General features: G+C 39.8%; 1 protein-coding gene across 2 annotated transcripts; it reads right to left on the reverse strand.

Moving 5' to 3' along the window:
• Positions 1–5491: 5491 nt before the first annotated feature.
• LOC109872682 (nuclear fragile X mental retardation-interacting protein 2-like) lies at positions 5492–17235 on the reverse strand. 2 transcript variants are annotated; one of them, XM_031807844.1, is made up of 4 exons: positions 16964–17235; positions 13748–15421; positions 12193–12225; positions 5492–12028 (listed from the first exon to the last, which is right to left on the reverse strand). In XM_031807844.1, exons 1-4 carry the CDS (start codon positions 17109–17111, stop codon positions 11976–11978), a joined length of 1908 nt encoding a protein of 635 aa, XP_031663704.1. In that variant the 5' UTR covers positions 17112–17235; the 3' UTR covers positions 5492–11975. The 2 variants fall into 2 exon arrangements, with proteins under 2 accessions (XP_031663704.1, XP_031663705.1); XM_031807845.1 differs by lacking the exon at positions 16964–17235 and adding an exon at positions 16232–16827 and having other exon boundaries at positions 10902–12028.
• Between the last annotated feature and the right edge of the window lie 4192 nt (positions 17236–21427).

The raw sequence follows: 21427 nt of genomic DNA on the forward strand, positions 1-21427 counted from the left end.
ATGTTCTGTCCCGTTATAGCTGTCCACCCTGTTATACCTTGATCCACCCTGTTATTTGGAATCTTTTTCAAGTGAATTCAGTTACATTGTCAAACATCAAATATGTGTGTAATGTATTTTAAAGAGTAAGACACGACCAACACCACACAATTATAAACTTGGATAAAATATCATTAATACCTGTCTCAATTTAGAAAGATAAGGTGCAAATTAGATGAAGTTCAGTATAAAACCAAACATTGTAAACAAAATCTGCTATTTCTTTATATTTTGACCAGAACAAATGGACAGGGTTGACAAGGGGACACAATAGCTTTATGAAAATGTAAATATTATTAAAATAGTTGAATGAAAGTAATTAAAGACAGTTAAGTGCATGTCCATAACAGGGTGGACATAGCATATGGCTGATTCACTGAAAATGTGTTTATAATTATCTAACTCCTGGAGCTTGGCCAACATGTTTTTCTACCAGTCTAATACTTCCTTTTTATAGTAAAACATAAAAGGAATACAACAATTGTAAATGTTGCATGATCCAAATGGTACTGTTTTGTGATATTGACCCAAATATCTTAAAAGCTGTTTTCACTTTGTCATTACGCGGTATTGTGTATAGATCGCTGAGGAAATTTAACCCATTTTAGAATGAGGTTGTAACGTAACAAAATGTGGAAAAAGTCAAGGGGTCTGAATACTTTCCGAAAGCACTGTAAGTAACATAATTTTTTAAAATCAGTCAGTTCAAGCTAGAGATATCAGCGGTGGAAGATGGTCGAGCAACAGCAGTGTTTGTCAGACCATGAGACATCCTGGAAATCGGTATTCTCACGAAAACATCTGTAGCATCCGAATGGGTGGGCCTACAAACTAATATGACAACTCTATGGAAAGATGAGAATCTCTGTTTTGCCCTATGACCCCCACAAGCCAAACGGGACTCGTCTGATGTCGGTATGGTTGATGTGATTGCATCCTGAGACCCGACCCCCAAAACATTTTGGGATTTTGTATTTTTATTTTTTACAAATTGTCCTCTGTAGTGGTCATTAGGATGCAAATATAAAATAATTGACATTACAGTCAATGGGAACAGTAGGTTAAAAACAGTTACGGCATCTGGGTATCCACTACAAAGGACATTTCTTGATAAGCTATACAAAGAAACAATTATTACACATCCCTGACAACTCACTTAACTATTTCTGATATATTCACTTACAAGAAACAATTTCAAAATCAATCACTCAAATTATGCAATGAACAAAAGTATAAATGCATCATGCAACAATTTGAAAGATTTGACTGAGTTACAGTTCATAAGGGAATCAGTAAATGTAAATAAATTCACTAGGCCCTAATCTATGGACTTCACATGACTGGGAATACAGATATGCATCTGTTGGTCACAGATACTTAAAGAAAAAGGTAGGGGCGTGGATCAGAAAACCAGCCAGTATCTAGTGTGACCACCATTTTCCTCATGCAGCACAACATATCTCCTTCACATAGAGTTGATCAGGCTGTTGATTGTGGCCTGTGGAATGGTGTCCCACTCCTCTTCAAAGGCTGTGCAAAGTTGCTGGATATTGTTGGGAACTGGAACACGCTGTCGTACATCTCGATCCAGAGTATCTCAATAAGTGCTCAATGGGTGACATGTCTGGCGAGTATGCAGGCCATGGAAGAACTTGCACATTTCCAGCTTCCAGGACTTGTGTATAGATCCTTGAAACATGCATTATTATCATTCTAAAACATGAGGTGATGGTGGCGGATGAATGGCACGACAATGTGCCTCAGGATCTCTTCACGGTATCTCTGTGCATTCAAATTGCCATCGATAAAATGCAATTGTGTTCGTTTTCCGTAGTTTATGCCTACCCATACCATAACCATGGGGCACTCTGTTCACAATATTGACAACAGAAAAACGCTTGCCCACACAACACGATATCTGCCATCTGCCCGGTACAGTTGTAACCGGGATTCATCTGTGAAGAGCAGACTTCTCGTGCGTGCCAGTGGCCATCGATGGTGGGCGTTTGCCCACTGAAGTCGGTTACGACACCGAACTGCAGTCAGGTCAAGACCCTGGTGAGGACGGCGACCATGCAGATGAGCTTCCCTGAGAGGGTTTCTGACAGATTGTGCAGAAATTCTTAGGTTGTGCAAACTCACAGTTTTATCAACTGTCGGGTGGCTCGTCTCAGACCATCCCGCAGGTGAAGAAGCTGGATATGGAGGTCCTACGCTGGTGTGGTTACACATGGTCTGCGGTTGTGAGGCCGGTTGGACGTACTGCCAAATTCTCTAAAACGACATTGGAGGCGGCTTATGGTAGAGAAATTAACATTCAATTATCTGGCAACAGCTCTGGTGAACAATCCTGCAGCCAGCATGGCAATTTCACGCTCCCTCAACTTGAGACATCTGTGTCTGTCACGTTCTGACCTTAGTTCCTTTTTTTATGTCTCTATTTTTGGTTTGGTCAGGGCGTGAGTTGGGGTGTGCATTCTATGTTTTTGTTCTATGTTTTGTATTTCTGTGTTTGGCCTGGTATGGTTCCCAATCAGAGGCAGCTGTCTATCGTTGTCTCTGATTGAGAACCATACTTAGGTAGCCTGTTCCCATCTGTGTTTGTGGGTAGTTGTTATCTGTTTTGTCACCTGATAGGACTGTTTCGTTTTTTCACCTTTGTTATTTTGTGTTCAGATTAATAAAGTTAACATGGACACGTACCACGCTGCATTTTGGTCCGATCCTTCATATTCCTCATCAGACGAGGACGAGAAACGTTACAGAGGCATTGTGTTGTGTGTCAAAACTGCACATTTCAGTGGCCTTTTATTGTCCCCAGCACAAGGTGCACCTGTGTAATGATCATGCTGTTTAATCAGCTTCTTGATATGCCACACATGTCAGGTGGATGGATTATCTTGGCAAAGGAGAAATGCTCACTAACAGGTATGGCACCAAATTCTTTAGAAATAAGCGTTTTGCTCGTATGGAACATTTATTTCAGCTCATGAAACATGGGATCAACAATTTGAATGATGTGTTTATATTTTTGTTCATTCTAATTAATAATTACACACACTTCATTTTACATTTACATAAAACGTGCACATTTGGATGGCAGAAGCTTTTTTAAGAACCAGGGAGATAAAGTTGTCAAGGTCACACCCCCACACATATATAATTGAAAAGCCCAGAATGTCCTCTCAAAAGGACAATAGGACTTAATACAGTGGCCTCAGAGACACGGACCAAGAACTGATGTCCACTAGAGAGGACAAAAATGAATTGCTGGGTCTCAGGAGACTATAATGAGTGTGCCCACTCTGGTGCGCTCTAGCCAACAGCGCTGCTGGCTAGAGCGCACGTATAGCCTACATGGTGAAATTATTATGGACAAAAGAGCGAGATAATTTGTATTTTTAAAACGACAGTCAAGCACTGATTAATGTCACCAGAATAAGACTCTCAATATTTATTGGAAAGGAGCATCAAGCTCATCGTGTGACTCCAAGTTTACTTCGATATGATGGTTATTATATCCATACTTGCTCATAAAAGCTTTTCCACCAACATTTCTCGCATAATTAATTTCATCGATACAAAAAGATCCCACCTTGTCTAGAGTATTTTGTTTTGTCGACATTTGGAAAGGTTACCGAAAAATGTGACTCACCACCTGGTTTCGGTCTTATGTAGCAAAATATGAAATTGGGTTTTTTACATTGGTAAAAAGTAGAGACTCCGACCTACAAAATTGTATATCCTACACTGCATTGTTGAGGAACAATGGGAAAGTAATTCTGCTTTGAAAGTTGATCAACTTGTAACCTCACTTTTGAGAGAATGGCCTTTGAATGTTTTGGTACCTACTGGAGAGCTTTGTCTACACACATTCAGCATTTTTCACTCCCTCTTAAACCAGCCTCACCCATCTCTTTAAGGAGTTCCATGTGAGGTCATATGCTAAACAGTGAGTAGTGTAGTAAAGATTTTCCATCAGGCCTGTCATTACATTTTCTTTTCAACATGTACTTTACTTACACAAAAAGGTTGGATGGAAACCTGGTTAATTTAACCACTTTTTCAGTAATATATTTTTACACAACCATCCATTTCATAAATAGATGAAAAAACATGGTTGTTTTGTTCTACCTCAAATTTGGAGGCCTTGCCCCTAGCTTAAAAAGTGCTGAGGCAGGTTCAAAGTGGCAGTGAACAGGAAAGGATGGGGGATGGAGGGAGAGCAAGGCCCAGCAGGAACTGTACAGGATATTAATTGAACCACGCATCCCTTGTACCAAATCAAACTTCAGCAGTATTCATACAGTACATGGATCATACACTATTGAAAATAAATGTATTATTTATTCATATTGCCTTAATTCTTAGATAAATATCAAGTCTACAGTGAATTTGTTTGAACAGCAGCCATACTTGCTGGATGAGACTGTGGGGCTGGAAGAGGATTTGTCAGATAAGACATGCGATTAATTTAAAGCGCAACCAACTTAGCTACAAACATATGATACACATGCAGAAAGAAAAGTAGTAAAATACTAAACTAAGGATAACAGAAAGCACAGGAGGCAATGGATGAAACAGAGAAGAGAACAATATTTGACAAGTGGGTTGTTGTTCTGGCTTCAGGAATGGAGGTTCAAATCCACTCTCTTCCCTCCTGTTGCTGCACTCCAGTTGGGCTTTGCGGATGGATGCCACCAACACCACCGAGCAAGGCAGACAGTCAAACTAGATCAGAGAAAAATTTAAAATCTGCTATGCAGCCCCTGAGACAGTCAGAGAAACAGAAAGCCCAGACACAGGCATCAGCATTACACATCATTCCAACTAACAGCAAACTCAATCCCAAGGCGCTGCCTGCCACAATGTATAACTGGCTATACTGTAGTGGTTCAGAACAGCCAGGAGATGGGGGATGTTCTGAGGGTAACAGACAGTGTTTCACCACTCGTGTTCATTTTTTAGACAAACACAAATGACAGGCTGTTTCTCTGCTATCTGAAGTATTTTTATGGACAGGTTGCCAATGTAGCCTCTGCTTTGGGTACTTGTTGTTCCTCATTTCCCACAGTTTCCATGTTGTCCTCTACCTGTAGCATGGAAGGAACTGTGTTTAGAATTACAAACAACATTTTGTTGTTCCTTGCCAGACCAGGGCAAAAAAATTCAACATTTGTTAATCCCAAAATACTGATATAAAATGGCAGAATGGTACCAGAAATCAAACATGATATTACTCAACTTTCAAATGCTCACCAACATAGCCTATATACCATGACGTGAGGTGCTGCAGCAAACTTCAATTTTCATGGAAAATTCAGCAATAGGTGAGTGAGGTGCACTTAATTTTCCACACTTTGTACAGGACCTACTGTGAAATCCTTTGTTTTCCTGCAATGAGATCTCAATTGAAAATGTTAGGGGAGAACAAAAAAACTGAAACCAGTGAGGATTTTTAAAGAACATTTGACAGTTTAATGGAAACTGAAATTGTGAACACTGAATTTCTTGCATTTATTTGGAAATTGAGGGCTATTATCATGCAAAAAAAAAAATGCATTTGTTAAATTCTGAAAATAAAACCATTTCACACTAAAAACTTGTAAATGCCTCAAATTCTGAGGGGCAAATTTCCTAGGAGCCAGTTGATAATCCATCAACAGGCACAGAGATGACAGAGAGAAAGAGTACAAAGATGGACTTGGCACCACACACAGCTGTTTTCTTCAGACACACATCTCAGTATGACAACACCATCTTTCAAAAAGCTACTGTGGAGCCCCAGAAATAAACACTTTTCACTTGTCTTTAACATAATGTGCATCTACAAATAGCTCTCATGTGCCAAAGAGAGTAAACAAAATAGGCCCCCCCCTCCAAATGTTTTTACAGGAGGCATGGGAGACGGTGTTCGCTCCATTTTCACCTCGAGTCCAGCATTTCCCATTACAGACAATCGATAACTGGATGAAGAAGCAGCACTTTCGGTATTTGTGATTTCTATTTACATGTTTTTATTTAATTTAAATTTGTCCTCACTCATACCAACACAGACTCCCACAGTGGCATTCAGCTGCTGTTGGCTCAGACAAAGGCTGGCTTAAACCATCAGTCTTTCCAATCTAAGAGCATGGACCATACAGCGGCTAAATATCTGAAAAGTACACTAGTACCTTTGGCAAACAAAAAATAAGAGTTGTCAAACAGTATATCAATCCCCTTTATGTCGCTCCCCTTTAACACATGTGATGAAGAACATCAGGGACAAATTCTTTATAGGAACACTCTGGATTTCTTTCAGTGCTCATATCTCCACCATTACCATTTGTTTTCAGACAAAGATCTGAACATTGGGGATTTATATAAAATTATGAGAATTGAGATTCAATAATGAAATGGTCTAAAAAAAGTAGGTACTTGTTAAGATTTAAAAAACGAGACAGCTTAGCCTAATTCTCCCCATCATTTTCCTTTGAAGCAAAATAGTTCCATTCTAGTTGTGCATCTACAAATAAATTAAGTGACACAAAATAAAACAAAAACAGCGTATTAAAACATACAAAGTTAATACATTAATGCGTTAGATCAATTCAAAAGTCAAATTCAAAATTGCTCTACTAACTTAACGGACAGACTATAACATACCACCAAGCAGGTTTCATTAAAAGCCCACTGAAAGATGTTGCACATCATTCGATTTTGAGCTGTGAAATGTATTCAAAAGATCTAAAAACGCACATTGCTTTCAGCTTCTTCCATGTCAGTGAAAGGAAGCAGCAAAGGAAGCTGTAAAAAATGTTAAACAACATTGCAAATGTAGATTATTTTTTTATAACAAAAAGACATGGCACAAATGATTTTCAAAACAAACAAAAAAATATCCAAATCACTGTAAAAGCATACTTTTCACACAGGCACATGATACAAGGGTCTTGGAAAAAAAGGGGAAACTTGCATATAATTGGAAGAGCTCACTTTTACACACACATCAAACAGCAGTCCTCCTATTCAGAACTCAGAGGACTGTGCGAGAATCCTTGAGGTGATTGCACATCCTAAGGGGGATGAAAATACAGACAGAAATCACTTTCTCAATTTTCTTTCACCACACAAAGCACAAACGCGCTCTCTTGTAGCAAAGTATTTCTCAAACCAACTCCTCTTTTAAGAACCAGTTTTTGGTTTACATCCTATTACACTATCGTTGAATTAATATAGCTATATTATTTTCTTAAATACAAAAAAAAAAAAAAACATTATACTTAAGTGCTTTAAAATATCTAAGGGGGAAAACTTACGCGTTATTTCCCTAGAGATCAATGAGCCCTCTTAAGACTCAAATAAAAAGGGGACATGTTTGGATCAAAACAATGAACATAATATGTACTTAGAACTGTTAGAGCACTTTTACACACCGACTTCAAAAGAGATTGCCTGCCCGCTTTCACAAAGAAGCATACTTGTTCTCACACTCAGGATAAACATTTTAAAAAGAGATTAGGGTTATGAAAATTACAAACATGTTTAGTTTTTTTACCCCGTGGTATGATCTGGTGTTTTCTATTCCAATATTTTGGGGAACCAAGTAAAGTAACATAAAAATCGACTGCATGAACATTCAAAGTACAAGTAACATTTTTAAAAGAAGATATACATTTTATTTTTTTGCCGTCAATGTCACCATTGCAAACTATTCAAACTTGGTTGTCCATCGCAAAAACAATTCCCACTGCGGATCAAGACAAAAATAAAACCGATACATTTCGCCATTGTCCAGCATTAGCCAAATAAGATATTATTTTGCTCGATAGGAGTTTCCCCATCTGATAACACTTAGTAAAATACCACATCCCAGAGGTCTATCCTTTGCTTTGAATTCCACAGCGAAGTAACTTAAAAAGGGTAATCTCACCACTTTTCATTATCTCCAGCACAATACCAGTGTCTACACATGTGAAAATGGTGCATTACTAAAAAGTTCTACCTGATGACAAACAGCAATTTCTCAAATGCAATGAGATTCACAATGACGCGGGGAGCAAGAAAAGACCCTCCCCCTGGCTAGAAATTTGTTGGTTTTGGAAAATCAGTTTCTTACTTTTAAAACCTACCCTGTGATGTCACAGAGAATACTTTTTTTAGTACTTTTCTTCTAAACCACAGAAATGTATGTTTTTCATATGTAGAGACACTGGTATGGTGCGGAGATGATGAATGAGGTTGAAAAGTGGCAGAATTGCCCTTTAAGTGTATGTGAGACACAGTTTTGTACACAGCAGGGGTATGTGTGACCTTCTTGTAGCTGGACTAGGAAGCACAGACAGATTCCTGCCATTGCATATAACCTGGACTGGGAACACAGAAGTGCTTCAGGTCATGAATGACAAAAGAATCAAGGACAGTAAGAGATCACCCTCTCCAATAACAGGTGGAAAACGGTGCAAATCAGTGTGCTTAAAGTGAAATTGCCTAAACAGAGAACTTTAAAAAGTTTGAAGCCTACATAACATGTATGACAGCTGCTTGCAAGCAATGTCAGTGTTTTCTGTAAGCTAAATATTTTGGTATTTTATTATTAAATATGACTCCAATTCAATCTTTTAGCAATTCAAATTTGAGCACAATATGAGGATCTTGTTCTGAACCATTTGGCAGAAAACAAAATTGTTCCAACTTTGTCATGGCTTTACCAATGCTACCTGAGTGACATTTTATATTTATTCATTTATTTTTCTTAAAAAGAACAGTCCAACCAAAGCCATTCTTAGAAGTTAGTATGTCATTATATAAATATATGTATACACAGTACCAGTCAAATGTTTGGACACACCTACTCATTCAAGGGTTTCTCTTTATTTTCACTATTGTAGAATAATAGTGAAGACATCAAAACTATGAAATAGCACATGGAATCATGTAGTAACAAAAAAAAAAGTGTTAACTCAATAGAGTTCAGATTCTTCAAAGTAGCCACCCTTTGCCTTGACAGCTTTGCACACTCTTGGCATTCTCTCAACAAGCTTCATGAGGCAGTCATCTGGAATGCATTTCAATTAAAAGGTGTGCCTTCGATTAATTTGTGGAATTTCTTTCCTTCTTAATGTGTTTGAGTCAATCAGTTGCGTTGTGACAAGTTAGGGGTGGTATACAGAAGTCCATATTAAGGCAAGAACAGCTCATTACTTCATTATTCATTCATTCATTCATTAGGGTTAACTGCACCTCAGATTGCAGCCCAAATAAATGCGTCAAAGTTCAAGTAACAGAATCATCTCCGCATCAACTGTTCAGAGGAGAATCAGGCCTTCATGGTCGAATTGCTGCAAACAAACCACTATTAAAAGGACACCAATAATAAGAGACTTACTTGGACCAAGAAACACGAGCAATGGACATTAGAACGGTGGAAATCTGTCCTTTGGTCTGAGGAGTCTAAATTTGAGATTTCTGGTTCTAACCGCTGTGTCTTTGTGAGATGCAGAGTAGGTGAACGGATGATCTCCGCATGTATGATTCCCACCGTGAAGCATGGAGGTGTGATGGTGCTCTACTGGTGACACGTGTCAGTGATTTATTTAGAATTCAAGGCACACTTAACCAGCATGGCTACCACAGCAGCAATATGCCATCCCATCTGGTTTGCGCTTAGTGGGACTATCATTTCTTTTTCAACAAGACAATGACCCCAAGACACCTCCAGGCTGTGTAATGGCTATTTGACCAAGAAGGAGAGTGATGGAGTGCTGGCCTCCACAATCACCCAACCTCAAGCCAATTGAGATGGTTTGGACCGCAGAGTGAAGGAAAAGCAGCCAACAAGTGCTCAGCATATGTGGGAACTCATTCAAGACTGTTCGAAAAGCATTCCAGGTGAGGCTGGTTGACAGAATGCCAAGAGTGTGCAAAACATTCATCAAGGCAAAGAGTGGATACTTTGTTTAACACTTTTTTTTTAGGTTTTCATAGTTTGAGGTCTTCATTGTTATTCTACAATGTAGAAAATAGTACAAATAAAGAAAAACCCTTGAACAAGTAGGTGTGTCCAAACTTGACTGGTACTGTATATCTGTAGTAATTGAAAGATAAAAAAAACTATGTTAAATAAAGTGCTATTAATCCACACAACCAAATAATTTATGCTAGAGAAAAGAAGCGAATGTCCTTCCTTAGCGCAAAACCAAAAACCCAACTGAGAGGGAGATGGTAGTACCAATGACATCGTGGTTGTCCACTCAATGTATTGCCAAATTTGGCCTGCCTTGACATGTTTAGGCCTCTTGACAGTCACTTTGATCAAAGACTAACTCGATGATACGGTATTATGAAACGCCATCACCACCAAATCTCTATGCACAGTATAACAAAGAGCGGCTGGTCTGGGACATGAAATGATTAGTATTGCGATTGTTTTCTGTCTAATATTTGCTTGGTTATATTATACTGTGACTTCTCACATCTCATCCACACCAGTAAACACGTGCAAGAAATACATTGTCGTAAGAGAGAGAGAGATTAAAGACCAAATGCTGAAAGGGCAAATAGGATACTATGCTGAACAGGTTGGTCAGCAAATCAAAAGCAAATTGCTTGAGCAAGAAAATAAGAAATTTGCCATTTCTCCACATGGTGTCAGCAAATATAGCTTAGACAGGCCTAATGAATTAGACATTTTGAACCTTACTGATGAAATACACCAAACAAAAAAAAAGTTATTTTGAAATATCACATACATAGATAGCCCTTTCTCCACAATGTCACTTTTCTCATCTTCCCGAAAACTCCCACAATCAAGTGAAAAGCTCAAGAGAACCTACATCTAAAATTAAGGAATAGCCTACATCAATCTTAATCTGAAATTAATGAAATATGTAGACTGAAAACAGCAAGGATTCAGAAGAAATAAAAGTACAAATAAAGCTAAACTCCGATGAAGACAATTAATGCCACAACTTTTTTACTGATTAGCACGGCTAACAAAAACTGACAACCGAACCACGAGATTATGACATGGCTTTAGTTTCATTCTGATTTTACACGTCTCTATCTGTGCTCTGGGAGTTTGTTGCTACTGTAGATCACATCTGAAATCGCTAAACCATACAAAACAGAGTAAAATAGTTGTCAAAACTGATACCAAGCAGTCAGGTCTTTGCTGGGCATAGTTAATTCACTAAAGTAATTAAGACAAATGCGTTCCCTAAACATATATATTTCTCATTTAACCTGCAGCCTAACAGGCTTATCAATACTACCAGCCTTCTCATAATCTTCACATTTTGTCAATTTCAAGGCATTCTTAGAATTTCTAGTTCATTTTCTTTTAAAATGTATTCAAATGTGCACATATACTGATGTGTATGCATAAATCATAACACATACACAAATCTACATATATTGGACTAATTTGAATGCATGAGGAAATAAAACGATTGAGGCATCCTACTGTCAGACATAGTCACCACAGTTCAATGGGCAAGAGGATAAAGGCTCGGGAGGTGCAGTTTGCGCCTTCCTCAGTCTTATGTCCTTAACACCCAGAGGAAGGAGCTATGAGACCAACATCTATTACAGCAGAAAGTGTCACAAGTGTCCATTCACATGGGAGAGGCACCCAAAATTTATTTCAAGTCTTTGAGTCTTTGTGTAGTCCAGAGCGTCAGCAGAAGCTCCTGCGCTCAACTTAATGCCAATAATTGGATTCATATTTCCTCATATTACACCTTCCCTTGTCATATTCCTCTTCTCTGACGCACCCCCAAAAAAACAAATCCCATTATGTATTCCAATAAATGTATGTCACAGGACATGCATCTTTCTGTCCCAATATCACAGTTGACTCGATTTTGTTTTCCAAAGGGATCATAACCGCCAAAGAAGACATCTGCAGCACCCAGGTAGGGAGAAGGTACATGTAATTGTTGACATTCACTACCTCACTGATAAGGTCCATCCTTGGTCTTGTCATAACAGACTACTCTTTTTGGATCTGGGGGGGGGAGAAGGACAGAAATTGAGTGTGAAGGCCCTGGGGAACTTAACGCATAATGCATGTAATTTAAACTTCAGCTGTATACCTTTGAACATCAAATAGAAAACCCAACTTCACAACTTAAAAAATACACTACACAGAAAAGAGACCTTTTACTTTACCTTGTTTTTGCAAATTGAAAACATATTCCATTTCTGTAGAGAGAAAAAAACAAACAGATTATCATCTCCAGATGCATAAGACAATTGTATTATTAGACACATTGTCTTTAATGTGAAGCTAATGGATTTAAAGCTTTTGGTGCAAGTGAAATAGTAGGTTAACGCTACCAATTTGTAATACATATTAGAGGTCAACCTATTAATCAGCATGGCCCATTAAATAGTGCCGAGTTCAAGTCTTCAAATCTCCATTTTTGGACTCCGATTATGGTCGATTACATTGCATTCCACGAGGAAACTGCGTGGCAGGCTGACCACCGTTATGCGAGTGCAGCAAGGAGCCAAGGTAAGTTGCTAGCTAGCATTAAACTTATCTTATAAAAAAAAAATCACTCTTCACTAGTTAGCTACACATGGTTGATGATATTACTAGCTTGTCCTGCGTTGCATATAATCAATGCTGTGCATGTTAATTTATCAAGTCACAGCCTACTTCGCCAAACGGGGGATGATTTAACAAACGCGCATTCGTGAAAAAAGCACAATCGTTGCACGAATGTACCTAACCATAAACATCAATGCCTTTCTTAAAATCATTACACAGAAGTATTTTTTAAAACTTGCATATTTAGTTAAAAGAAATTCATGTTAGCAGGCAATATCAACTAGGGAAATTGTGTCACTTCTCTTGCACGCAGAGTCAGGGTATGTACAACAGTTTGGGCCGCTCGTTGCGAACTAATTTGCCAGAACTAAGGTTCGGTTCCGAATTTCACTGAAATAATAAATGTTTTGTTTTCGAAATGATAGTTTCCGGATTTGACCATATTAATGTCCAAAGGCTCATATTTCTGTGTCTATTATATTATAATTAAGTCTATGATTTGATATTTGATAGAGCAGTCTGACTAAATGTTGGTAGGCAGCAGCAGGCTTGTAAGCATTCATTCAAACTTTACTGCTTTTGCTAGCAGCTCTTAGCAATGCTTGCGACACAGCGCTGTTCATGACTTCAAGCCTATCAACTCCTGAGATTAGGCTGGCAATACTAAAGTGTCATTAAGAACATCCAATAGTCAAAGGTATATGAAATATAAATGGTAGAGAGAGAAATGGTTGACGCGTCATAATTCCTATAATAACTACAACCTAAAACTTCTTAACTGGGAATATTGAAGAACTGGGAATAATGAACCACCAGCATCATATGTTCTCATGTTCTGAGCTAGGAACTTAAACGTTATCTTTTTTACATGGCACATGTTGCACTTTTACTTTCTTCTCCAACACTGCGTTTTTGCATTATTTAAACCAAATTAAGCATGTTTCATTATTTATTTGAGACTAAATAGATTATATTAATGTATTATATTAAGTTAAAATAAAAAAGTGTTCATGCAGTATTGTTGTAAGTCATATATATTAATTAATTAAATAATCAGTATCGGCTTTTTTTGGTCCTCCAATAAATCGGTATCGGTGCTAAAATCATAAAATCGGTCGACCTCTAATACATATGTTCATAGAATTGATAAAGCAGGGGAAGAGGAGTTACCTTTAGTGTGATAAGTAACAGCAGCTTTCAGATCAAACGACCCCCAGCTACCTCTGTCCAGGCTCTTAGAATGGGGCGGCTCTTTAGACAGTCCCAACACTAGGTTGGTCAGGGGGGCCTGGGCAGGCTCAGCACTAATGTCTTTAGAGGCCAACAAAACTGCACCTGGACTCTTAGCCTCGCCCTTTGTCTTCTCCTGTCTAGACAGCTGAGTCTTTTCCCCATCCTCACCCTTCACTGTAGCAGGTGGGCAAGCTGGGGCACTAGTCCTTTTCTCTGAGTCTTGAGCCAAAGTGAGAGGCAAAGGCTCTGGGATTGATAGATTAGAGTCAAGGCCTGGCTTGGCAGCAGGGCATTGCTCCCCTTGAAATGTTACCACCGCAGCCTTGCCCTCCATGGCAGCCACCGGCCCGCTTCCTCCTTCTGGCCCCACATTTGGCTCATTGATGAAAGACAGCCCCCACTGATTCTGGAAAATGTCCCCCAAGGCTTTCTGATTTGTCTGAGCAGCCTGGGTGTCCACTTGGCGAGCACTAGGGAGCACAGGTTGCATATTTAAAGGGTTTAGGGGGTAAATGAAAAGAGTACACTTTCTCAGATCTACAGCTGCAGGGTTGGTTAAAGAGTTATAGTCATTGTCCAAAGTGGATGCTACGTTCTCCCCACATGGGAGAGAGGTGGCTGGCGGAATACTACTAGCAGCAGGAGTAAAGAAGGTACCAACAGACGGGCAACTATTTCCATCTCCAGAAACGGGGCCATTAGTAAAGCTAGCTGAGATGATGGTTTTCATAGCAGACATGGGGACCTGTGAGAGTCTACCAGGCACCTGAGGAGTCTGCACCTCTCCTCCAGCCTGTTCTGCTTTGTTGAGGTTCTCCTTAACTTTACTTGCATAACTAATCTTGGGCACTATTTTAGCACTACTGTTGTCCACAGGAAATACTGGAGGGGGCTTGAATAAAGTCCAAGAGTCCTCTTTCGAAGAGGAGGAGAGCTTGGCTTTGGGCCTATTCTCAAACTTTTTACCAAAGGCACCTGCAGCAGTCTTACTGTCTGAGTTTTTCTTCTGCAGTTCACCCATAGCCACCTCTGGAGCATCCATCCGCTTGACTGCTGTCTGGGCATCTGCTTTATGGTGAATTCGCGAGCTCACCAATTTCTCTGTTGGTTCAAGTTCAGAAACCTCTGGCTCCTGTGTGGCATTTCCCTGCTGCATGACTCTCTCCCTTTCTCTTGTCACATGCTCTGTGTTCTTGATGCTGTTGCGTCTGGTCTTGCGTTTCTTAGGAGTAGTATATCCACCTTCTGAGCCACTGCCATCATTATCAGGGGGTGACTTGCTGGAGTAACCATTTGTAATATGAGCAGAGTTTACCACCCCATTCAGAAACAAAGCAGATTCCTTTTTGTCCAAAAACTTTCCCTCATAGTGATTAGTGAAATCCTGGGCCTTGTCATTTATGCGGTCCATATTCTTCTTGTGAACAAGACCCTCTTTGCAGCCCACTTTTGAAAGAGTGGTAAAAACATTGCGTTTTGACTTCTGTTTTACGTTAGCATTTATCAAATGTCTGTTACCATTGCTGTAGGTGGGAAGAGGGATACCAACAAAATCCTTTGCAGACAGAATCTTCTCCCCCTCCACCTCACCAGTGTTTATTTTTCCATTGCCTGTAAAAGAAAACACAAGTTAGTTGCACTGCCAATAATACATGTGTAGACTATAAAGTCCAAGCAAAGTCCATAATTCCCTACCACCCCACTCTCCAAATATATCAAAAGGGACTAACAGACCTAATCTGTCTACAAGAACGCAAGTTCGCAGCTCCTTTTACAGGAAACATGCCAAGGCCTTTATAAGATGCTGTATCATGTCTATTTAGACTGAATAGGTCAGCTGGCAGCAAACAACCACACACCAGTGCCAGATCAGATTCCCCTGAACATAGTAGTCCCATAGCCTATTTGTGACTAGATACCATACAGAAATCCCTTAAGAAAAATGTGTGCTGTATGTAGAAATTACCATGACATTATCCTATAAACGTTTGATAAGGGGAAGGTGGTTGACAATGTAACTGGGCTTGACTTCGCTAGCTAATACAAAAATACGTTCCATAGTAGCATCTAAAGACAACATTTTAAACCAGATTAAAGATTATGTCATTGCGCCTAAGATACATGTATAAAATATCGATTAACAAACCATCTTAATGTTATAGCCAGAATAACTAAATTTGTGTTAAATGGTGTTCTATTTTCTTGTCTGAACTGAAGCCAAGGTATGTAACATTTTGTTTTATGCATGCCATCAAGTGTGAACTTGTCGAAAGAAACTGGTGAGGCTACAATTACATTTCAAGTCACGTACTTCGTTAGCTAAAACAAGCAGAAATTGGTTCTGAATTGTTTATTAAAATCAAAATCCCATGAATCAGCCCGCTTGCTAGCAAGAAAATGCTATGTCGTCAAATCACCTACCCAGGCTAACATGTTTGCGTGGCTTCATCATGGTTAAATAAACGCAACAGGCCCAACCCAGCCGAACCTGCTCGCAAGTGTAAAATGTCTTGCACTAACTAGCTATTTCATCCCCAAAAAGTCTCAAAAGTAAGTTAGTTAGCCATCTTGCTTTTGCAGACCTGTCTGCAGCCAGGTGGTAGTAAACAAAATCAAATTGAAACTTGTTTTATGGACAAATCTCACTCTCGTTGCTAGGATTAACTAGCTAGCTCGTTAGCTTTCCATCTCGCCTTTTCTAACATGGCCGACGGGAAACAGCAACTCAGAACATTCCAGTGGAGCCGGCGTGTTGTTCTTAGCAAAACATGTCACGGAATTCCGACCAAATTTACATGCGTTTTTTGACAAAGTCAACGTATGCACTTGACAAAACAATTGAACTACAAAATGACTAATTAGTAACACAGGGGAATTTTGTCAGGGAGTAGCAGAAATTTAGAAATGAGTGGTGAAACCGGCGCACAAGGTCAATCCGCATCCGTCAAACCATCAGCTGTCACGCGATGTTTAACTACCCCATCCAGCAATATGCAGCGCTTGACCCAGCTAACTAATGAGCTAAATATGTTTTTTTTAACAGCTTGCAACCACTCTGCTATGAGTCACGCAAGCTACATCGACGTAAGTAATAAACTGGCTAGCTAAGTCATTGACATTAGCTAGCTTGCTAACTTTTCCGGATGGCCCAACCTGTTTTCTTCGTCTGCGTTTCCTGATGCTGGTACTGGAAGGAGATCTGATCATTTTTTAGAGATGTTTTGTATTGAATGGGGTTTCTTTCTTCTCCATGGTGGTAATATCGTCTCTCTTGTGCCCGATCTTTGGGCTGTTCCTCCATTGAAGTGTAATATAATATCCGAGCTCGTCTACCAGTATACACCGCTCACTGGGCAAGTGGAGAGCAGACTATTGAACTGTCCAATCAACGCCAGTGACAAACGGAAGCTATTCGAGGCCTCTGTATTCGTCAGCTGTATATCTAAGAAGTATTTAAAAAATGTTGGTGGTTCCCCCATCAACATTGCGAAGGTATTGCCAATATATACATTCATGCAGGTTGAACAACTGGAAATATTATATAAATCAGAAGCGTAGAGAGATTATATTTTATTCAAGCAAATCTGAACTGCCCTAAGTGGTCCTCACAGTCACACACCACTGAGACCTGCTGAGACATGTATCCATATACGTTTTATGCATGTATCACATTGTGGTTGGTTGGATTTTACAATACATAATTCTGTATCATGCATCATTCTAGCCGGCATTCAACTGACATGGGAAACAATTTAATAAAGATACTAATAATGTCTGTGTAAAAAGCATACCAATTATAAAATATAGTTTAACACATTTTGAAATATGCGTTGTAGCCATCTGATATGTTGTGGTGAACAGCTCTTCCCGACAGAGCTACTGTAAGTTGCTATCCAGGCACCAGGTGGTGGCATTTCATAGTTTAGAGATTTCATCCCACCCTAACTTCAAATACTGGTAGTCAATGTTTGACCACTAAGTGACCACTCAATTTGTATTTTAAAAGCATATAATGAAACTAATTATTGTACAGCCATATAACCTAAGGGTACTACTATGCCATAAGAAGGATTAAACTGTGAATAGCTTTCATACACCATGAAGATGAAACCCACTATTTCCCATTACCTATTGATGAACGTAAGGCACCAGCACCACTTGACATCTCACCACAGAGATGTAATATTGGTTTATGCACATCACATGTGAGTCCTTCCCCATAGAGAACCTATGCACTGCAAGTCCGAGTGATTCAGCCACCCCCACCCCTCCTCTCCCAGAGTGTTGCCGTCTGGACGTCTACTTGAGTGCAGCGAAGATGAGTTCATGTGAAATACCTGGTCGGTTCTGTTGCTGCTGGCTTCTTTCTTTCGTTTGCTTTTCAATCTCTCCTCCATTTTGGCGCTGTGGGTGATGCAGTAGGACGGGTGGCAGTGAGCAGGTGGCAGGAGCCACAGTGAGGTTTGGTGGTCCTGGGACCATTGTCATCTGTGGAACGACTTGAGTTTCTCCACCTGCCACTGGGCTTCTCAGTACAATGGTAAGATTCAGCTGTGAGTATGTTCACTTTGTCAAGTCATTCATTTCTATGTAGTTGTTCATTGTTTTTAAGTTTATAAACAGTACCAGTCAAAAGTTTGAACACACCTACTCATTCAAGGGTTTTGCTTTATTTTTTAAAACTATTTTCTACATTGTAGAATCATAAAGAAGACATCAAAACTATGAAATGGCACATATGGAATCATGTAGTAACCAAATAATAATAATTTATATTTGAGGTTCTTCAAAGTAGCCACCCTTTGCCTTGATGACAGCTTTGCACACTCTTGGCATTTGAGCCAATCAGTTGTGTTGTGACAAGGTAGGGGTCTTATACAGAAGATAGCTCTATTTTGAAAAAGACAAGTCCATATTATGGCAAGAACAGCTCAAATAAAAAAAGATAAACGGCAGTACATCATTACTTTACAGTACATCATTACATGAAGGTAATGAATGAATGAAGGAAACTTCTGACTGGCACTGTATGCTCCTACATTGTGTGTGTGTGTGTGTGTGTGTGTGTGTGTGTGTGTGTGTGTGTGTGTGTGTGTGTGTGTGTGTGTGTGTGTGTGTGTGTGTGTGGACCACCACCATTGTGGAAACTGTTGACAAAACCCTTTCAAACATATTTTTTTAATTAAGGGCATTTCACTCATTCAAAGTTCTGGTCCTAAGCCGGAAATGGCATCTAAACGGCTTGTATCAGATCACGTATCAAAGAGCAGACAGCGTGAGACAAACTTGCTTCTTGTCAGGCAACAGAGCTCTTCCTGCACTAGCTAATCCCCATGTTCCTTTGGAAACATCACTCATTTCGCAACCATAGACAAGATTCTCAATTGTTATCAAAATTATGTTTTTAATATTGTTAGGGGGTAACCCTCTCTCAAACAGCACTACTATACTACTATCATAATCCATGCCTGGAGAGCATGACACCCGGTGGCAGGTAGCCTAGTGGTTAGAGCATTGGGTCAGTAACTGAAAGGTTGCTGGATCGAATCCCCGACCCTGACAGGGTCATTCTGTCCCTGAGCAAGGCAGTTAACCCACTGTTCCCCAGGCGCCAAAGACGTGGATGTCTATTAAGGCAGACCCCCGCACCTCTCTAATTCAGAGGGGTTGGGTTAAATGAGGAAGACACATTTGAAGGCATTCAGTTGTACAACTGACTAGGTATCCCCCCTTACCCAGTTTGCAGTAATGCCAAGTCTCATAGAATGGTTTCCTTATTTGCAGTGGCACATCTTTCGGGGCTCCCGAGTGGGGCAGCGGTCTAAGGCACTGCATCTCAGTGCTGGAGGAGTCACTACAGACCCTGGTTTGAGTTCAGGCTGTATCACAACCGGCCGTGATTGGGAGTCCCATAGGGCGGCGCACAATTGGACCAGCGTCGTCCAGGTTAGGGTTTGCCCAGGGTAGGCCGTCATGTAAATAAGAATTTGTTCTTAACTGACTTGCTTAGTTAAATAAAATAATAACAAATCTTACTGCAGTGTGTACAGTGGCTTAGTGGGTATCACAACCATTCATAAAGGTCAGAACAGATCCAGTATATGGTTTGCAGGAAGAAATCACTTTAAGATTCACTCAAATGTGTCTATATTTGTTATCTGTATTTTAATGGCCATCTGACTATACTGTCATGTGTCCCTGCTTGTCTCCTCTAGCTCGGGCACGCCTCTCCATGCCACAGTGTCCGTGTGAGCCACAGCCACACCCTGGAGGTGCTGGGGACCAGTCCGGCAGAGGAAGGCAGTTTGTAGACTCTGAGATGTGTTTCGGGTGTAGGGAAGTCCAACAGAATCCAAGAAAACCAGGTAGGACAGTGCAAATGGAAGGTTTGAGTGTGGAAGTCTCCTTACTCGTCTCTAGTATACAGTCCCTTGACAAGTCAAAATGTTGAATAAACATCATTTTAATTTACTCTACCTGTTGTCTGCTAATTTTGTTCTTCTGCCGTTGAACATTTTAGCCAAAATATCAACAGGAAAGCATTATTAAACCAGCTTCAAAACGCAGGTCTCCAAGTGTGGCTCTCACAATTTGTTTGAGGCACATGCACAAGATGTAAGTGTATACTATTGGAAGTCTTGCAGGTCTCCAAGTGTGGCTCTCACAATTTGTTTGAGGCACATGCACAAGACGGAAGTGTATACTATTGGAAGTCTTGCAGGTGTTTACATGGTTTTGCACGTGTCAGGTGATAGAAATCTCAATGGCAGTACCAGTGTTTTGAAAAGTCAGTTTAATAATTCTGTGGATATTTTCTCTCAAATTTGTAGATGCATAAGGACCAAAAGCACAGAAAACAGGTAGACAACCGGTAGTTCAAATGACATTTATTCAACATTCGGGCTTGTAGATCTTGTGAGAGAACATTTTCCAGACAAATGTACAGCATTGTCTCAGACAGCGGTATCACAGTCTGATGTATTAGATTTGTGTATAACGCATTATTCCTAATGCTTGGAGAGAGAAGTGTATAGCACTGAGCAGAAGGGATTTATCTCTGTTGACGGGCCCTGTCTGAAATGTTATTGTTGGCCTTGGGTCTGCAGAGACCATACATACTTACTATGAACTGTATGTAAAGTATGCACATATTAATATACAGTGGGGCAAAAAAGTATTTAGTCAGCCACCAATTGTGCAAGTTCTCCCACATAAAAAGAAGAGAGAGGCCTGTAATTTTCATCATAGGTACACTTCAACTATGACAGACAACATGAGAGAGAAAAAACCCAGAAAATCACATTGTAGAATTTTTAATGAATTTATTTGCAAATTATGGTGGAAAATAAGTATTTGGTCACCTACAAACAAGCAAGATTTCTGGCTCTCACAGACCTGTAACTTCTTCTTTAAGAGGCTCCTCTGTCCTCCACTTGTTACCTGTATTAATGGCACCTGTTTGAACTTGTTATCAGTATAAAAGACACCTGTCCACAACCTCAAACAGTCACACTCCAAACTCCACTATGGCTAAGACCAAAGAGCTGTCAAAGGACACCAGAAACAAAATTGTAGACCTGCACCAGGCTGGGAAGACTGAATCTGCAATAAGTAAGC

This window comes from Oncorhynchus kisutch, linkage group LG28 (assembly GCF_002021735.2).
Source record: "Oncorhynchus kisutch isolate 150728-3 linkage group LG28, Okis_V2, whole genome shotgun sequence".
NCBI lineage: Eukaryota > Metazoa > Chordata > Actinopteri > Salmoniformes > Salmonidae > Oncorhynchus > Oncorhynchus kisutch.

What these genes read in the sequence shown, in the direction of transcription:
- LOC109872682 (XM_031807844.1), bottom strand. Translation starts at nt 17,111, where the DNA reads ATGGAGGAACAGCCCAAAGATCGGGCACAAGAGAGACGATATTACCAC. An exon ending in AACGCAGACGAAGAAAACAG is followed by an intron (nt 15,422 to 16,963) that starts GTTGGGCCATCC and finishes TTTCTTTTACAG; the next exon opens with GCAATGGAAAAATAAACACT. An exon ending in TTTCAATTTGCAAAAACAAG is followed by an intron (nt 12,029 to 12,192) that starts GTAAAGTAAAAG and finishes TCCCCCCCCCAG; the next exon opens with ATCCAAAAAGAGTAGTCTGT.